Source organism: Macrotis lagotis, chromosome 5 (genome assembly GCF_037893015.1).
Source record: "Macrotis lagotis isolate mMagLag1 chromosome 5, bilby.v1.9.chrom.fasta, whole genome shotgun sequence".
Taxonomy (NCBI): Eukaryota; Metazoa; Chordata; class Mammalia; order Peramelemorphia; family Peramelidae; genus Macrotis; species Macrotis lagotis.
This window is the reverse complement of record NC_133662.1, coordinates 271,173,672-271,193,113: the sequence shown is the minus strand read 5'-3', so window position 1 is coordinate 271,193,113 and position 19,442 is coordinate 271,173,672. Positions and strand designations below refer to the sequence as shown.

Genomic DNA, 19,442 nt, shown 5'->3' with positions numbered 1-19,442 from the left:
TTTCTTATAGAACAATAATACTTCATATCTTTACCCTCTGTGTATCTATGCTTCATATGTGTTTCTTGTAAACCACATATTGTAGGATTTTGGTTTTTAATCCATTTTGCTATCTGCTTCCATTTATGAGAGAGTTCATCCTATTCATATTTCCTATTAAGATTACTAAATCTTTATTTCCCTCCATGTTATCTTTCCCCATTTGTACTTTTCTCTTTCCTTTCCTCCTATTCCGCTTCAACCAATATTTTGCTCCCTTTTCCCCTTTAGTTTTTCTTTTAAAATTTCAACTTTAAGTTTACTTTCACTTATGCCTTCATCTTCCCTTTTACCAGTCCCTTCTTCCCCTTCCCCCCCCCCCCCATTTCCCCTAAGGTAGAATAGATTTTTAAACCCAATTGAGAATGTATGTTATTCTCTTTCTGGGCCAAATCTATTGAGTAGGATTTATTCAGTGTTCACACCCTCTTGTTTCCCCCACTCTACTTTAATAGGCCTTTTGCCTCATCACCTGGGATAATTTATCCACTAATGCCTAATCTTGTCCTTTTTATATTTTTGTTTTAACCCTGGCTTGTACTTCTATCCCCTTTGTCAAAATATATTCCTTTTATCTGGCCTGATAGAAGTACTATTAATCAAAGTACAATCAATCAAAGGTTAATTGATTGATTGATAAACAGTTTTACCTCAGTCACTAAGTACCCTCCCCTCTTCTGTCTCATTAGAAATGTACTTCTCAAAAATCATGAATCCTATCAAATGGTAATCAATTTCTACCTTACCCCCTTTTCAAGTACGCTCCATGGACACAGAATCCTCATGAACCAGAGCATCATGCAAAGCCAAATCATTTCATGAACCCTTTGTATCTCTCCCCCACACCACACCCCAACATATTCCCTCCAGTTGTAGCCAAAGCATCAAGCAATCACTTCATGATGTTTTCATGTCCTATCCCTCTAAGTATACTCTCTCCCTACAAGCCTCCCCAACCAAAGTATTGGATACGCTCTCTCCCACTCTCCCTTTAGCACCCCAACCAATTAAATAAAATATGGATTAAGATAAGATCATTTCCTAATCTTTTGATATCCAGTCTTTTCAAGTACAATCTGTCCCTATGGTACTACAAACCTCTAAGTAACTTGTAATGTTGAGACATTTCTGATGTAATTCTCTGGTGGAGCCTTTAAGTACTCTAAGGTGGTCTCTCATAAGAGCTTCAGCATTCATTCTAAGGCATGGGAGACCCTGACATAGAATCACCCAGCCTAGGGTGCCCCTGTCAGGGAATATGCTTCACTCTATGAGCAAGGAAGAATTAAAGCAAGTTACAAAAGTTTAGAGTAAACACCCCGGGTGTTCACCTGGACTATTGGGCCCAACCCATGTTAGAGTATCCAGAGCTCTTATTGGTCTGATCAGCCATAGTCAGACTCATCATAATTTGTCTCAAACAGTGATATCATCATTTTGGTCTTCTTTGATAACGAAGCACAAGGAGCAATTATACCCATATCCTCTAAGTATAATCTCTGCAACAAGGTTCAATCCTTTTAACTATTCTAAGAGAAATATAATTCTCAATAATTAAAAGTATTGGGGTAGCTAGGTGGTACAGTGGATAGAGCACTGGCCCTGAAGTCAAGAGGACCTGAGTTCAAATATGACCTCAGACACTTTAATAATTACCTAGCCTTGTGGCCTTGGGCAAGCCACTTAACCCCATTGCCTTGCAAAAAACCTAAAAAAAAAAAGTTAAAAGTATTATTTTCCCTTGTAGAGGTGTGATAATTAAATGTTTTGACTAACATTTGTTTTTTTTTCTCCTTTCCATTTACTTTTTTATGAATCTCTTGAGTCTTGTATTCAAAGATCAAATTATCTATTTACTTCTGGTCTTTTTATTAGGAAATTTTGAAAGTCCCCCATTTCATTAAACATCCATCTTTTCTCCTCAGGGAAATTTTGCTGAATTTTGCAAGGTAGCAGATTCTTGGTTATAATACAAGGTCCTTTGCCCTCTGAAATATCATATTTCAGGCCCTCCGATCCTTTAATGTTGAAGTTGATAAATCCTGTGTAATCTGATTGGGCTTCTTTTTCATTTAAATTGCTTCTTTTTGGCTACTTACAGTATTTTCTCCTTTGTTTGAGAATTCTGGAATTTGACTGATAGTCCTTGGCGTATTTATCCTGGGGGTCTCTTTCTGGAGGTGGTCTGGAGATGGTCTGTAGTCTTCTTTCTGGCTGTTTGTAATATTTTCTCTTTGACTTGGGAGTTCTGGAATTTGACTATAATATTCCTGGGGATTATTTTTTTGGGGGGATCTCTTTCTGGAGATCAGTGGATTCTCTCAATTTCTATTTTTCCCTCTGCTTCTAGGATTTCTGGGCAATTTTCCTGTAAAGATTCCTTAAAAATGAAGTCAAGGCTCTTTTCCTGATCCTGACTTTCAGGTAGCCCAATAATTTTAAAATTGTCTCTCTTGGATCTGTTTTCTAGGTCAGTTGCTTTTTCAATGAGATATTTCACATTTTCTTCTAGTTTTTCATTCTTTTGATATTATTTTATTGTTTCTTGATTCCTCACAAAGTCATCAGCTTCTTTAGCTCTATTCTACATTTGAAGGAATTGTTTTCCTCAGAGAGCTTTCTTATCTCCTTTTCCATCTGGCCAATTCTGATTTTTAAGGCATTCTTTTCCTCATTAACTTTTTTGGACTGCTTTTTCCATTTGACCTAAACTGGTTTTTAACATATTATTTTCTCCAGCACTTTTTTGGATCTCCTTGACCAAGCTGCTGACTTGGTTTTCATGTTTTTCCTGCATCTCTCTTCCCAATTTTTCTTCTACCTCCCTTACTTGATTTTCAAAATCTTTTTTGAGCTCTGTCATAGCCTGAGCCCAACTTCTATATTTCTTGAAGGCTTTGGATCAGAAGCTTGGACTTTCTCAACTTCTGAGTGTGTGTTTTTATCCTCCATGGGACCAAAGTAATTCTTCATGGTCAGATTCCTTTTTTGTCTGTTTACTCATTTTCCCCAGTCTATGCCCTGATTTTGGAATGTTCTCCCCAAGCTTTTGAGTATTATTGGGATACCCCCACAAGGACCTCAGTTCCTTCAAGGTCTCATGAGAGACTCTGACTGCTCTTCTGACCTGTGCTTTGGTCTGTGGATGATCACAAGCCCTCCCCTCTACCCTGGAGCCATGAGGAGGGTCCCTGCTCTGCTATGGCAGTATGGGGGCCCAGACTGTGACCAGGATCTGAAATGAGACAAAACACCAGAGTACCCAGGGATAGAGGAGAGACCTCGACAGTCTCCCCCTGCACCTTCCATGGCCTGAGTGCTCTGGAAGCAGCTGCCAAGTGGTGGCTTTGTGGGCCTACTTCCATTTCCTGGAATTCTGGGTTGTGCTGATGGCCATGGCCATGCTGAGTAGGGCCATACTAGCCTGAGCTTCATGCTCGCTTTGGCAGAGATTTCCCCCATTGATCTTCCAAGTTGTTCTTGGTGTTCCCTGGGGTTGGCAGGTCAGGAAAATGCTTCTGCTGCTGGGAGCTCCTTCACTCCATCACAATGATCCTGACTGCGCTGACACCCCCTCCAACGTAGTGGAACAGAGCCTTCCCATGATCTTCTAGGTTACCTTAGCCTGGAGAATTGCCTGGATCTTTCTGTGGGTTCTGTCTCTTGAAAATTTAATTAGAGTCATAATTTTAAGATTTTTGAAATATTTTAGAAAGAGCTCCTGGGAAAGCCTGTTCTCATGCTGCCATCTTGGCTCCACCCCCGACAGTCTGTATTCTTTCATGTTCTATTTTGTCTTCTTGATCTAGTATATTTGGACAGTTTTCCTTGATAATTTCTTTTTTTTTTTACTTTAAAAAAAGTTTTTTTTAAGAGGTGTTAAGTGACTTGCCTAAGGTCACACAGCTAGGTAATTATTAAGTGTCTGAGGCCGGATTTGAACTCAGGTCCTCCTGACTCCAGGGCAGGTACTCTATTCACTGCACCACTTAACTGCCCCTGATAATTTCTTTTTTTTAGGTTTTTTTTTTTTTTTTTTGCAAGGCAGTGGGGTTAAGTGGCTTGCCCAAGGCCACACAGCTAGATAATTATTAAGTGTCTGAGGCCGGATTTGAATCCAGGTACTCCTGACTCCAAGGCTGGTGCTTTATCCACTGCACCACCTAGCCACACCCCCTGATAATTTTTTTAGGTGTTTTTTTTTTTGCAAGGCAAATGGGGTTAAGTAGCTTGCCCAAGGCCACACAGCTAGGTAATTATTAAGTGTCTGAGACCGGATTTGAACCCAGGTACTCCTGACTCCAAGGCTGGTGCTTTATCCACTACGCCACCTAGCTGCCCCCCTGATAATTTCTTAAAAGATATTTTCCAGGTTATTTTTTTGATATAGGCTTTCTGGTAGATCAATAATTAATAAATTATCTCTTCTGGATCTATTTTCCAGGTCATTTGTTTTTCCTAAAAGGTAATTTATATTTTCATCAATTTTTTTGGTGTTTTGACTTAATTGATGGAATCTTTATATCTCATAGATTCATTAGTTTCTGTTTGTCCATTTCTGATTTTTATAGTTTTATTTTCTTAAGTGAGCTTTTGTGTTTCCTTTTCCAGTTGATTAATTTTTACTTTTTTTTCTGAGTTGTATTCCCTTTCCAGTTTGTCAATTTGAGTTTTAGATGAATCACATTCCTTTTCCACTTGTTCAGTTTTATGTTTTGAAGAGTTATATTCTTTTTCCAGTTGGTTATTTTCAGTTTTAAAGGAGTTGATTTCTTTGGTCAATTTTTTCATAAGTTTTTCCTGCATGGTTCTCATTTCTTTAACCATTTTTCTTCTTCCTCTCTTCTTTGGTTTTTAAATCCTTTTTTAAGCTCTTCTATGAGGTTTTGGATTTGAGTCTAATGCATAGACTCCTTTGAGACTTCCCATAAAGGTAATTTTTCACTGTTTTCTTTTTCTGAATAGTAGCTATCTATCTATCTAGTAGCTAATCTATCTGAATAGTAGTTTTCTGTGGTTAATGTTCTTTTAGTTTTTTGCTCATTTTGATTGTTTGAGCACTACTCAGTGTAGGGAGTATAAACCCAAGCTTTTTGTGCTGGACTTGGATCTGGTCCCTAGCTTGTCGCTAGCCTAGGTGCTGCCTTTGGACTGAACTATGGCTAGAACCTCTGGCTTGCCCACCTTCCTGCCTAACTTCCCCTTTCCCCCCAAAGAGATAGACCTCCATCAATAAGTTGATCAATCTTTTTTTTTTTTTTTTTGGTGGGATCTGTAGCTCTCCTGTCTGTGTGGAAGCTTCATTTAATCATATTGTAGGGACCCTCTGGTGCTTTTAAACCTACAGGTCCTTCTCCTCTTGGACATCTTGGAGAGGGTGAGTGGTGCTCTCTCTTGGTCAAAGGGTAGGCACAGGCAGAGACTTTCTGAGTATCGTTCTCCAGAACAGCTGCTCCAGTGGCACTCCCACCTTGGGTGTCTTCTCACAGGGCCCCAGAACTATTCCTGGGGCTCAGTTTTCACCCCTCCATCCCAAGGCAGTGGGGCCAAGCAGAAGAGTCACGGAGGCTTCCCTGCCTGTCCTCAGTCTTTATGAAATCTACAATGGACCCCACAGTCTCTTTCTCTCTGGGCCATGTGGGCTAATGGAGTGACCCACGTCAGCCTCAGGCCTGAGATTCCTCGCCTGTGTCTTCATGCTCTTTGGGGCCCTTCCTCCAATGGGCTATTCCTTCCCATCTAAGGAGATTCTCCTGGGGGCTTTATCTTGCTCTTTAAACCACAGAAGTCGGGCCGGCCTCCATGATTGTGGGGAATCTTGTTGCTGGGAAAAGGATCGCGCAGGCCTCGGGGAGAGATGTCACGCAGCTGGAGGACAACGACCAGGCAAGAAAGGTGGCCTTGTTCAGCCCTTTGGTGCAGCCCCACGCTCCCTGGGTGGCTCCCTCTTATCTAGGGGGGCTCCAGGCCTTATGTCTCCTTCTCTCCTGATTAGTTTTTGTACCTGGCGGATGTGTTGCAGTGGCGGGCCCAGACCACCCCAGACCACCCTCTCTTCCTGCTGCTGAATGCCAAGGTGAGTGGGCAGTGTCTTACATGGTGTTGGGGGCCACATCCTAACTGCAGGGCTGAGCCTCAGGTTGGTCAGCAGTGGGATCCTCCAGCTCTCTAGGAGAAGGCCAGTTGGGAGGTCTGTTTCTGTCCCCTGATACCTGCTTGATAAAGCGTCTGGCAGGTCTGTGAGCTCAGCACAGCCACATGGTCCTCCCAAGCACCTTAGTCTTGGGCTCAAATTCCTCTTCTGGTACCTATAGGTCACAGTGTGAAGCTCCAAATAGAGCTGGGTGTGTTAGTCATTGTGGGTTGAGAAGTCAGAGGTAGGGTCCTGGGGATGGAGCTGTGTCCTGTGGCCCTAGGCAAAGTAGACGTGTGGTAGGACTGTTGTGCTGTTGCACTTAGTCCCAGAAATGGTTCAGGTGTGGACTGTGGGCTAGGCATGAGAAGAGGAAGGGGAATCCCAAGCCTGACAAGGCCCAGGATCAGCAGGGACTGTGCCAGACCTGAAGGTGGGGCCCATATGCAAGAGAGATTTGACTCCCTAGGAAATGAACCCCCTGAGACTGCCCCCACTTCCCAAGAGGGGGAGATCAGAAATGCTGACTGAGGGCCAGTAATTGTGAGGGGACAGTGGGACAGATGGGGGTGTTTGGAGCTCATGTTGGTTTTTGACCCCACTGTGCCCTGGCCTCTTGACACTAGAACAGTCAAGGGGGCCCCTTTTCTCTGGAAGGAGGGGAAGCATGCAAAGGCGCATGAGCCCCCTAACTCTGCCACCTGGGGGCTAGACAGGCTGGCTTTAGCCTTCTTCCAGTGGCAGCCCTTGCCCAGGCTGGTGGCCTCCCCTGCACCCCGAATCCTCACTAGTTTCTCTGTCTTTCCTTCCCATGCCATTGCTCCCAGGCCCGAGCACCATCTTCCAGGTAGTGTTTAATCACACACAGAGCAGCAGGCCTTTCTCCTCTCTCTCAGCCACCAGGTAACATTGATGGCTTAGGCTGAGTTGGCAGCCCTGCAGATACTGGACAGACAAGGTGCTGGCCAGTCTCACTGTGCCATCTTGCACTTGTGAGATTGGTTTTGTAAAACCACATAGGAGCCTTCACACTGGATCTCCATCCAGTTTGGCCTAGACAGTCTTTTTTTTTTTTTTTTTTTTTGCAAGGCACTGGGGTTAGGTAACTTGCCCAGGGTCTCACAGCTAGGTAATTATTAAGTGTCCAAGACCCGATTTGAACTCAGGTCCTCCAGACTCCAGGGCCAGAGTTCTATCTACTGTACCACCTAGCTGCCCTGGGCCTAGACATTCTTAGAGTCAGATTGGCATCACCAGCACACCCAGTTCAGGCCTTCATCAAGTCATGTTAAATGAAGACCCCAGGGCCATTCCCAGCAGCCTGAGCCCCTACTCAGAGCCCTCCTTCCAAAGAGGACCACCACCTCTTTGAACCCTTGGCAAAAGTCTGAGAGTACACAGAACCCTGTCTTCTGGGGGCATTGTGTGATGGGGCCACGTGCACCCCTTTTCCCCCTCTTCAGAGTCCTCTGCAGCCCCAGGTCCAGCCCCCACTCTCCAGTCTCTATGGCATCACCATGCCCAGCTCATCCCAGGAACCAAGGACTTTGCTGCTTCTCTCAGTGCCTCAAGGGGTAAAATTGAAAGGAGAATTCAGGGTCCTGCCCTCTTAGTCTTGACCCTTCTTTGGGGCACATTCTCCCCTACAACTAGATGAATGGACAATCCCATCATCTTCTTGTTTCTCTCTGGCTCCTCTTCAGTTTTAGGGGACACACTGTTCTTCAACATCCTCTGCCATCGATCCACCCTTTTAACCAGAGCTGAGGGCCGACCTCTTGCCTTCTCTTGTTTCCACATGGGTTTCTTCACACAACTTCCCCTTTGTTATTTCTTGGGAATGGTTTCTCTTTTTGTCTCTTTTGTCTTCAGAATTTCATTCTTGAGTTTCCCACCAGACTCCCAGGTAGCAATGGACCCTACTGCCCTTCTTCTGAACCCTTTGCAACCCCTGGTGCTATGGTGGAGCGGTCACTTCCCCTTGAGACTCCCACAGTCCCAGGATCCCCTCTCAGGTCCCCTTTGGGGAGAAGAAAGGATGACACTCTAGTGAATTAAGTGAACTTGGAAATCCCCGTCTGTGGCCCAGCATGGTTTTGCTGACTCCTGTCCCAAGCCTGGGAGAAGGGCCTTATGGTTTTAGACTGACCCAATGCTAAGAATTAAGAAGGACTAACCCATACCATGAAGGCAGGTCTTGGAGAAGCCTGCTTGGCAGATTTAGCAGCTTCTTCCTCGACGTTTGACCCTCTATTGCTTGGATGCATGTTGACCAGAGTGGAATTATGGGGTTTTTTTTTTGTTTTGTTTTGTTTTTTAGTATTTGCAAGGCAAATAGGGTTAAGTGGCTTGCCCAAGGCCACACAGCTAGGTAATTATTAAGTGTCTGAGACCGGATTTGAACCCAGGTATTCCTGACTCCAAGGCCGGTGCTTTATCCACTACGCCACCTAGCCGCCCCTGGAATTATGTTTAAATTTCCTCAGGGAGATTTCCTTTTTTTTTTTTTTAAGATTTATTTATTTTGAGTTTTACAATTTTCCCCCCAATCTTAATTCCCTCCCCCCCACCCCACCCCCCACAGAAAGCAATTTGCCAGTCTTTACATTGTTTCCATGGTATACATTGATCCAAATCGAGTGTGATGAGAGAGAAATCAGATCCTTAAGGAAGAAACATGAAGTTTAAGAGATAACAAGATCAGACAATAAGATATCAGGTATTTTTTTCTAAATTGAAGGTAATAGGGGTGGCTAGGTGGCATAGTGGATAAAGCACCGGCCTTGGAGTCAGGAGTACCTGGGTTCAAATCTGGTCTCAGACACTTAATAATAACCTAGCTGTGTGGCCTTGGGCAAGCCACTTAACCCCATTTGCCTTGCAAAAACCTAAAAAAAAAAAATTGAAGGTAATAGTCCTTGTTCAAATTCCACAATTCTTTCTCTGGATACAGATGGTATTCTCCCATTGCAGACAGCCCCAAATTGTCCCTGATTGTTGCACTGTTGGAATGAGTGAGTCCATCAAGGTTGATCATCACCTCCATGCTGCTGTTAGGGTGGACAATGTTCTTCTGGTTCTGCTCATCTCACTCAGCATCAGTTCATGCAAATCCCTCCAGGCTTCCCTGAATAGGGAGATTTCTTATTGAGAAGATAACATATTTCTTCCCACCATCTGCTTGGCAGGCCAGGGACTCCTGGACATTTGATTGTGGGGTTCAACTGGGATAAATGTTGTGCAATAAGGACCCAGTTCTTTGACAATACAGTTGTGCTGTTCCTTTGTCCACTTTCAGCCCCTTTAAACAGTGGAATGATTTTTTTTCTAATTTGGTTTACCCCACTTTGGGTTGACCTATGACCTTCCTGAGCTGCCAGGACCCTGCTGTCAGTGTCTTCAGGTTTCATTTCATGACACAAAGGGAGGATGTTTGGGAATTCCCCCTTGTTGGACATTGTTGTTCTTTAGGATAAAATGTGTTCTTTCTTTGTCTTTTTTCAATTAAAGAGACGGGATGCTAATAGCCCATCCCTGTTCAATCAACTATATTCGTTTTGTTGTTTCTCTCCAGGGCACAGTCACCAGCACTGCCACCTGCATCCAGCTACATAAGAAGGCTGAGAGAGTTGCCGCTGCTCTTGCTGAGAGGGGCCGGCTGAATGTTGGTGACCACGTGGCTTTGGTTTACCCCCCAGGTAGGCAGCTGGAGCAGCATCTGCCTTCTGCAGAGCCCGTGTTGAGTCTTCCCCATTCAGTAGGGCTGAATCCTGGCCTTCAGACTAAGAGGGCAAAACCCTGGATTCTCCTTTCAATTCTCTTTTCTGCAAAGGAGAATACCCCTTGAGGCGCTGAGAGAAGCAGCAAAGTCCTTGGCTCCTGGGATGAGCTGGGCATGGTGACCCCATAGAGACTGGAGATTGGGGGCTGGACCAGAGGGCTCTGAAGATGGAAAAAAAGGGGTGCATCTGGCCCCATCACACAATTGACCCAGGAGACAGTATTCTGTGTGCTCTCAGACTTCAGCCTAAGCCACAGGGACTCCAACCAGTGGGGTCTTCAAGCTAGTGTCAGCTGCATCTCAGTCAAAATGGTGGAAGAGATGAATGGGGCAAAGAACTCATCTGAAAGGTTTCCTGGGCCACCTGCAGGAACAGAAGCTGGAGCAAGGTTTCTTCTTTAACAAATGTGCTGAGCGAGCCTGGTCAGCAGGATTGCATGCCCTTGGTTGGACTCATGCCTCCTGCCATTTGCACATGTGTATCAGTGAATGCAGCATCGTTAAGCTCTCACTGTCTGCTCCACCAGCTCTTGGGGGGCTCCCTTTTTAGTGGGGGAGATGACTTAAGGGTAGAGGGAAAGATCCCCTGGTACTCAGAAGTAGAGGCAAAGCCAAGACCTAGGTCTCCTCTTTGTGCCATTGCCACTGATAAAATGACACCTTCCTGATGTTGATTAAACCACTGAACAAGGTCCAGGATGCTGGATCTCCAGGGGTTGCACCCCAGGAGGGGTCTGGGGGCCTTTGGGCCTTTGGGCTCAGGGTTCTGGGCCATCTGCAGTGGGCTCTGAGAGGAGGTAGCAGCCTGCTGGGTGCAGGCTAGGGAAGGGCTTTGTCCTGTCTCTCTCTCAGGAGCTTTGCTGCTTCAGCTCAAAAATTGAATCCTCTCTGCTTTCCCTTGGGAGAGGAGAGCAAGGGTGGGTGTTGGGTACGCTCATAGGAAAGGAGGGAGCTTGTTTCTTCCCTACTTTGCCTTCTCCAGTGTCAGGACCTCAGGGAATTTCATTTGAATGAGAAGCATTTTTTTTTGCAGGGCAGTGGGGTTAAGTGACTTTACCAAGGCCACACAGCTAGGTAATTATTAAGTGTCTGAGGCCGGATTTGAACTCAGGTACTCCTGACTCCATCTACTGTGCCACCTAGCTTCCCTGAGAAGCATTTTTTAAAAAATCTATTTAAAAAAATGAAAGAAAATAGAATAATATATTCTCTCTTATGGTAAAAATAAATACATGGAAGGAAAGATTAGGGACAATTCATATGCTCATTTTGTGATGTATCTGAAAGTTTGGCTCATTTGCTAGGAGGGAAAACCTTTGAATCTGAAAACTTTGACAGATGAATGCTTAGCAGAGGATCCTGGCTCCCCCCTTTTTGCCAGACGCTGTTCTAGGCTCCAGCTATAGGGGCAGAACCCTCTGAATTCTTACATTTGGCTAGGGAGTCCAAACAAACAGGGCAGTTTGAATCATAATCATCAGTGAAGGAGGGAAGGGCCTCAGTGGCCCTTAATGGGCTGTGACCAGTACCTGTGTGGAGCCCCAAGAGCAGAACACCCACCTTTGGCTCTCTGGGAAGGAGGAATGGAAGCGAGAAGCTAGTGGAGGCCTAAGTTGGTTCTCTAAGCATTAATAAGCATAAGCGAGCTACTCTTTTAAAGTGGCTCAGAGACGGACATAGACCCTTTGCATAGACTGGCTGGACGTGGTGGTTCTCTTAGGGAGGAATGGCCCTTTCTCCTTGGCTCTTGGTGGGGAGGAACCGAGGACCAGGCTGGTGCAGCCATGTGGCATGAGCTGAGAAAGGGACAGAGCAGCCCCCCTAACCCTAGTCATCAGGGTATCTTGTGTGCCTGTACATTTCAAGGAAAGGACCCTAGCAGTTTGGGAGGAGTAGAGGCCTTTCCCTTGACAAGCACAGTAGGATTTGTCCTGTAGCTTCTTGAGGGTGGCTGTCTCTCACTAGACACTGCCCTCAGTCACAATCAGACATGTGATTCTGCGAGCCCCTCATTTTCTCTGGTTGTGCCACAGATGATGTAACACAAGTGTCTTTCATCTGGTAACACAGGGAGTCTGAGCTATCTCTCTAAGGCTCTCTCCTTCTTGAATGCTTGTTCCAAGGTGTGGACCTCATCGCCACCTTCTATGGCTGTCTGTACGCGGGCTGCATTCCCATCACGGTGCGCCCCCCTCACCCCCAGAATCTCGCCACCACCCTACCCACTGTCAAGATGATTGTCGAGGTAAGTTTTTAAAAGCCTTGGTGGTTCCAGCTGGTGAAAGCCAGTCCCATCATCCTTCTGTGTCCCTCAGTGAGATGGTCTGGAGGGTGAGGTGCCCCTGGCTTTAATGGGAGCCAAGGAAACCTCTTCCCTGGATCTGGAACAACCTCCTCCTCTCAGGTCAGCAAGTCCACGTGTATTCTGACAACCCAAGCAATAATGAAGCTGCTGAAGTCCAAGGAAGCAGGTGCTGCTGTGGATGTGAAGACATGGCCAACCATCTTAGACACAGGTACACATACTGTGGGATGGGAGGGGAGAGGGTTGAAGAGGCTGCCACATTGGAAGCTGATACTGGCTCTGCCTGGAGGGAGCACATGTGGGAGGTAGGGCAGTTATAGAGACCCATGGCCATCTAGCTACATGGGAGTGGCCACATGGCCAACCTTAATTGGTGGGTCAGTCTGGTATCTCTGCTGGGATAGATCCTGCCGGACTGAGCACCCTCTGAGTAGAGCCCTCTTCCCCCAAGGACTACCCTTGGTGGATCTAAGGAGACTAGCCCAGGGAGGACCCATGCCTATGTACTCCAAACCCTACTATGTAAGGAGCAAGGGCAGCAGGTTAAGCATGAGAGGCTCTGCCAGGGCTTCAGTGGGGCCTCTACCTTGTAGCATTGTGTCACCCTAAACTATATGATGAGGGGGTGGGGATGAATGACTCATAGAAGTGTCCTCACTGTTGTCATGGATGAATGATAGTGTCCTCTCCAGACCCTGGGAATGGGCATGGGTGATGGCCAGGACACCATAGCCATGGCTGTCTAGATGGGTGGAGTAGTGAGCTTCCTGCTCGACTGCCCTTTCCCACCCATGCTAAATTACTCAGTATGAAGGAGGGAAAATGGAAGGGAATTCTGTTCACCCAATCCCCAGCCTCTCCCTGTGACCCCAGGATTCCCCTGGACCAGGATCCAAGCTAATTTCTTAGCAGGGTCTCCTTTTCTTTCCCTCATTGTATGACTCAGCTCCTTACTGCCCTGGCTGCTCCCTGGTTCTGCTGAGAGGAGGACCTGGCAGGGGTCTCAGTAGCAGTAGAAGCCCACCTGGAGCCCCACTGGGAAAGACTGAAGGGGCCCCTTCCTGGCACCTGGAGGCCTGTCCATGGCTTCTGTGGGGCTGTTGGCCATGCCACTCTCTACCCCTCCACTTATAGAACCACCTTTTTTCCTGTAACAGATGACCTCCCCAAGAAGAGGGTAGTGAGTGTTTTTCGGCCTCCCTCCCCTGACACGCTGGCTTACTTAGACTTCAGTGTTTCCACTACGGGCATATTAGCAGGCGTCAAGGTAGGCCTCTCTGGTGCTAGGGCTATTGGCTTCATCCCTAGAGTGTGGCAGCACGGTGGGGTGGGCTGAGAGGCAGAGGAACTGAGTGCAATTCTCGCTCGCCTCTGCTGCCTTCTGATCTGGTGGCCCTGGGCAGACTACTTGGGGCCACTCGGCTCAGAAGTACCCTTGCACCCTGCCAAAGTCATAGTGTATACACAGGCTGCTGTCTGCCTTTGTGGAGGGGATTCCTGAGGTGAATGGAATCACAAATCTGCCCCTTGCACTCCCAGGGCAACAATAAGGGACATTTCTGTAGGTCAGAGAAACCAAGAAAGTCTCATCCAGACTGTCCCTGGACAGCAGCCCCCTTGGACTCTTCTCCCTCCCCACAGGGATACTTTCTTCTGTAACCAAGCCCTCCTGGTGACCCCTCGGCAGGATGGGTCATTCTGGCCTTCTGGGGTAGTGGGGGGGTGGCAGGAGGTAGGCAGCGGGGGCCTGTCCTGAGACGCACACTTTGTCCTCTTTCAGATGTCACACGCGGCCACCAGTGCCTTATGTCGGTCAATCAAACTTCAGTGTGAGCTTTACCCATCTCGGCAGATTGCCGTCTGCCTGGACCCCTACTGTGGCCTGGGCTTCGCCCTCTGGTGCTTGTGCAGGTGCGCGGCCCCCACCTCCAGGCTTTGGGGGAGGGGGAGACGGGGTGGAGAAAGGTTGATCTAACTCTCGACTGACAAGCAGTTTCCATGTTGTTCCTGCAGTGTCTATTCAGGACACCAGTCCCTCCTAGTCCCTCCACTTGAACTTGAAAACAACGTGTCCTTGTGGCTGTCTGCTGTGAGTCAGTACCGAGTCCGTGTCACCTTCTGCTCTTACTCTGTCATGGAGATGTGCACCAAAGGGCTCGGGACACAAACAGATCTCCTCAGGGTGAGTGCCCCCAGCACCTTGAGAGCCCAGAGGTCTGAGCTGGGGTCAGGGGCTTCTATCCTGGGGGCTGCTGCTCCCTCCCTTCCTCCCCTGGATTGCTTGTGCTCTTTTCTTCCTCTGTCCACCCTTGGCAGTAGAGGTTGGCAAAAATGATAGAGGAAGTAGCTTTTTCTGCTCCTCACCCCCAGCAGACCAGGTGCCTTTCCTTCCAGTTCACTGAGAATGTCTTCTTCCTCTCCTTCCTGGGGAGCCTGCTGAGTGTACTCCACCTTGCCTTTGACTGGCAGTGATGCTGCCTTCCCTGAATGACTCCTGGAGCTGAAAATCAGCCCTTGATAAGTCCATGTGTACAAATCTATCAGTTCTTGAGTTCTCGGCCCCCTTATTAGTCCTCACAAGTTGATGAGAAAGGGGTGACTTTGCTCCATCGTCCAATATCCAGACTTCCCCGAAGCTCCCCTGCTCTGGTGTTTCCTGCAGCTGTGCCATAGTCCTCATTTGCCCCTTCCAAGCTTGGCTCATCTGCATCATTGGTGGGCCAGGGGCCTTGCTCTGTCATCATGTCCTCGTTGCTCCATGTTGTCGCCCTTTGCTGTGGGGCTTTGGTGTCTGTCAGTGATGAGGACGCATTGTCTGTGCAGTCAGTCAATGAAGCATTGATCAATCAAGGGCCCACTGTCACTTGTCCTCAGTTTCCACTTTATGTAAGTGATGTGATGGAAGAAGGAATCTAGACCAAGAGTCAGAGTCAGCAGGCACAATGCTAAGTGCTGGGGGTCCCCAAGAAGGCATCATACAGCCCCCATCTCAATAAGTAGCCTGCTTGTCCGATTTACAGATGACATGGAGTTGGAAGGACTAGACAACGTGGCAGATCTCCCCAACAAAAAACGGTGAATTTTTATTGGGGGCTTGCAGTGAGAAACCAGCTTCACAAGGACAAGGCTGGACACAAACCAGATCAAAAGGTCTTAGTGGTTCTAGGGACTGTGGCTACTCTGGCTGTGAGAAGACTTCACATCCTTTGTGTTTTCCTGAGTCAGAACTTCATACTCACCCTTGGTCACCTTAGAGGCCAGGTTTTTTGGAAGGACATAGTCAAGCTAGAGCTGCCAAACTGAGAAAACTGGGTCCCAGATCCCAGGAAGACCGTTGCCAAGAATATAGATGCTTATCCCAGAGAAGAGGAGGAGACACGGGGGGATGGGACATGGGCACTGGAGTCAAGATTTGTAAGGTCTCTCATGTCAATTAGTATTCCATCTCACACTCGCCCAACTTGGGCAAAGGGTTGGCTGTTTCCACCATGGCTTCCAACCTCAAATGAGGTGTTAAATGAGCAGATAAATCAAGCTTCCTTTGAGCTTATGGTCAGCATCATGGATGAGGTCTCATGGAAAATTTAAACAAAAGATGCATTTCCTATTTTGGAAAAGCTCCATGAATGAGGAATGAATTGAATTTGTAATTCATCTAGTGAAGTGTGAAATGGGATTGGATCAGAAAATGGTTCTACAGATCCAGAGCTCTACTCTTCTCCTTCTCGACAGTCAGAATGACCAATCAGAAGGACAAATGGACAGAGGGTCATGGAAGGATGAATGGCAATTAAGCAAGTGACCCACAGTGTTATTTTACTCTCCATTGACCCAGCGTAAGAGGTGGACAGACTGCCAAGTAGGGAGAATGAGTGAAGACCCGAACAGGTTGGAGGACACTGGCACCCCCCCATAGCCAAAGAGCCAAGAGGACAGGCTGGAGCCCAGCCGCATCAGTGTTGTGGATGCCTGGCTCAGTGGACTCATTGGGTATTTCAAGCACAGTGGTATTATGCACTTTTCCACTCAGATCGATGAGTCCTATTTCTGAGTTTTGGGAAGGGCAGTGATGAGCTATTTCTGTCAGAGAAAATGTCCTCTATGGCTTTTCTCCCTTAAATTTTGCGTCTGTTATGAATTGAAGTGCACAGTTAGGTGCTGGTGGTCATGGTTTCAGAACGGCCAAGATATTGTCCTTGCCTTCAAGGGAGTATGGACATGTCTTAGTCAAGCTGACTTGGGTCCCCGGTGGAGAATGACCCTGCAGGGTTCTCTCCTTGACCCAGGCTCTAGGGCCTAAATCATGGCCATGTTGGAGGATTCCTCACCCTGCCCACTTCCCCATTCCCAAACAGGCAAAAAGCGTGAACCTGTCCTGTGTGCGAACATGTATGGTGGTTGCAGAAGAGAGACCCCGGATCGCATTAACACAATCCTTCTCCAAGCTGTTCAAAGACCTGGGCCTCTCTGCCCGGGCCGTCAGCACCACGTTTGGATGCAGAGTGAATGTAGCCATTTGCTTACAGGTGAGATGAGCTCCTGCCCAGGTCCTGGAAATACTTGCTCAGGCAGGCACTAGAGTCCCAGGGAAGTGGCCTCTCAAGGACTTCTCCCTGGCTCTGAAAACCTTGGGATCTGGGAAAAGGTCTTGGGCCTCTATTGGTCCCTGCTTATCTGTCAGATGGGAGGATGGTATTGGGGTGGAACAGACAACTTGAAGGTCCCTTCTGCCAGGCATTCCAGAATTCCTTAGTTACTGCAGAAAATGAAATTTTGAAATAGCAGTATTAACTCCTGAACTCTCATCAAGGCCTTAAAGGCCTTGTCTTCATTCTGCTGCCTCACTTGCTCCTCTTCTTAAGTATTGTGACCCCTAATTGATGAACCCTAGTTGTTTGGATAGCATTTGTGGCAATAGCTTGCCAAGGCTTCTTTGAATGGGGGGGTCAGCAGAAACTGAGCCTAAGGTCCCTTTTCTGTCCTCTTAATGGGATTCTGCATATAAAGCTGGGGCAAAGCCATGTCTGCTCAGAGCTCATGCTCTGTCTTGGGGGTAAGAGACCAGAGCACTTTGAAAGCAGCTGATGAGTAGAGATGGAGGCTGGGCCCTGTCGGGAGGCCCTTGGCAAGGGCGTTGTGGACACGGTGCCGGTGCTGTGGGAAGCCTTGGTCATTGTTCTCTTTCCTGTTTTCTTTGAGGAGATCTCTGGGAGTGGCCACCAGCCAGTTTTGTCCCCTACCTCCTGTTTTTGTCTCAGCTGATTGTTTGGGAGTGAGTGGGGGCTGCCCTGTGCTTGTTAGACCCATCTTAACGGGATATTCCTTCCTTTTCTTCAAGATGCAATCATGTGTTTTGTTCTTTCTGACCGTGTGTCTCTCCTGTTCCTGTTGCCTCTGTCTCTTTTCCTTTTGGCTGTTTCTCCTCTGTCCCTCTCCCTTTGCCGACCTCTGCTCCTTCTGCTTGTGGCCCCCCTGTCAGCCCAACAGGCTGGGAAAGCTGGCTGAGCAGGTATAGTGATGTGTGTGCATGTGCTCCAGGGCTCCCCCCCCCCCCACTGCCCTTGTAGGCCCCTCCCACCCACCCCGAGCGTTCAGTCTCCAACTGGGGATTCGAGATGTGATGGTTGTATTGGGAGGGAGGGGAAGATGTTGAGTTACGGATTTTTTTTTTTGGTGGTATTTGTTGTTGATGAGGGTTGGGGGATTCAGCAAGACCCCATCTGGCAAAGTTGAATGGACATCTGCCAAGCACCAGAGAATAAGTATGTGTTGCCTGTAGAAAAAGAAAGCCAACTCTTCATTTTGCAAAGAAAATCTCATTATTATCCTTTATGGAATTAGTTTAGCTGATCTGGCAAGAGACTGGAAATCCCAGTAGGCCAGTTCCCTGATCTCGGAGGCCAGTTCCTTGATTGCCACCTGGGGTCCATTTGCTCTAGTCAGCCCACCAGAGAGGTGCCTTCTGGAGGCATCTGCTGTGAAGCTGCCCAGGCCGTGCCTCTGGGCTGGCCTGAAGCTGCCTTGGAGAAGCCAGTCCTGGGTCAGCATTACCTTTTAGTTGCAAATGGGCTTGTTAATGGTGGACTAAAAATAGGACTTTTGGGGACCTTGTTTCAAGATTCCCTTTCCTTCCCCCCACCCAGGGCACTGCTGGCCCCGACCCCACCACGGTGTACGTCGACATGCGTGCCCTGCGCCATGACAGGTGAGCCCCACCTCCTTCCTCTCCCCCAGGGGAGCCACAAAATCTATGAGGATATTGATAAACATTTTCCCCAATGGATGGAAAAATTTCCTGGACTGTGTTTGTCAGCAGCCTTTCTTGGATAGTGTGTCTACACACCAGAGCTGGGTCCTCAGTTTTGCCATAAGCATGGAGAAACACCTATCGGGCCTACATGGGGGTTTCCCTATTCACCTGAGGCCACACAGGCACAGAGGTCCAGGGCTCCTTTCCCTCCCCGGGGGAGTTGTGTGGCTCCAGTCCAACCATGCATCCATGGGAAGTACCCTGTGACCAGGGGCATGTGTTTGTGAGGAGAGGGCTTGGGCAGGAGCAAAGGGACATTGAACCAGGGGCCGTTGAGGGACCAGAGAGCTCACCCTCCTTCCTCCACTGCCCACTCCTCAGTTTGCTTTGCTGAGGGAGCCTGGGGTCTGTCCTGAGCTTCTTGTTAGGCCTGTTCTCTCTCAGTCATCCCATCAGCTCCCACAGACTGATCTGTGACTATGATGCCTCCCAATTCCTGTTTTTGTGTCTGCCTGTGTGGCCCGAGGGCTCTGGCTGGCCATGCCAGAGACTCACTGTGTCTGCAGCAGATCCCCTAGCCGTAACCCTGCCACTGGCCCCTGCCTCTGGACTTTCAGCTTTACACCCCGGGAGCTCTCTGCCAGGAGTGCCCATCACCCCGTCCTTCCTCCGTGTTCCCCAGTTGCAAAGTCTTGAAAACTTTGTGATGACTTAATCATCCCTTCTTTTCTCTGCCCTCCCCCTCACAGCAGGCTGGTCATGACCTCCGACCTAGCCTGTCTTTCTGTCTTTCTCCCTCTCCTCTGCCTTTCCTCCTTCCCCTCTCCTCCTCCTCCCTCCCTGCCTCCCTCTGCCCGCCTTGGACTAGGTGCTCCTGGAGGGCGCTCTGCCTTTCTGCCTCCACACTAGTACAGGGCCTGGGGCCCAGTGGCCT

At 47.9% G+C, this 19,442-nt stretch overlaps 1 protein-coding gene across 6 annotated transcripts in view; it reads left to right on the top strand.

Annotated features, from left to right (window-relative positions):
- DIP2A (disco interacting protein 2 homolog A) overlaps window positions 1–19,442 on the top strand; it is a 124,729-nt gene that overhangs the window by 98,518 nt on the left and 6,769 nt on the right. For 2 of the 6 annotated variants that reach the window (XM_074189876.1, XM_074189872.1), the window contains 11 exons: window positions 5,825–5,934; window positions 6,035–6,115; window positions 9,747–9,870; window positions 12,077–12,198; window positions 12,358–12,469; window positions 13,416–13,525; window positions 14,039–14,169; window positions 14,272–14,440; window positions 16,614–16,784; window positions 17,738–17,767; window positions 18,402–18,463. In XM_074189876.1, coding sequence (XP_074045977.1) covers window positions 5,825–5,934; window positions 6,035–6,115; window positions 9,747–9,870; window positions 12,077–12,198; window positions 12,358–12,469; window positions 13,416–13,525; window positions 14,039–14,169; window positions 14,272–14,440; window positions 16,614–16,784; window positions 17,738–17,767; window positions 18,402–18,463 — 1,222 coding nt within the window. The remainder of the gene's footprint in view (window positions 1–5,824; window positions 5,935–6,034; window positions 6,116–9,746; window positions 9,871–12,076; window positions 12,199–12,357; window positions 12,470–13,415; window positions 13,526–14,038; window positions 14,170–14,271; window positions 14,441–16,613; window positions 16,785–17,737; window positions 17,768–18,401; window positions 18,464–19,442) is intronic. The other 4 variants (XM_074189874.1, XM_074189875.1, XM_074189877.1 and 1 more) reach the window with 4 other exon arrangements.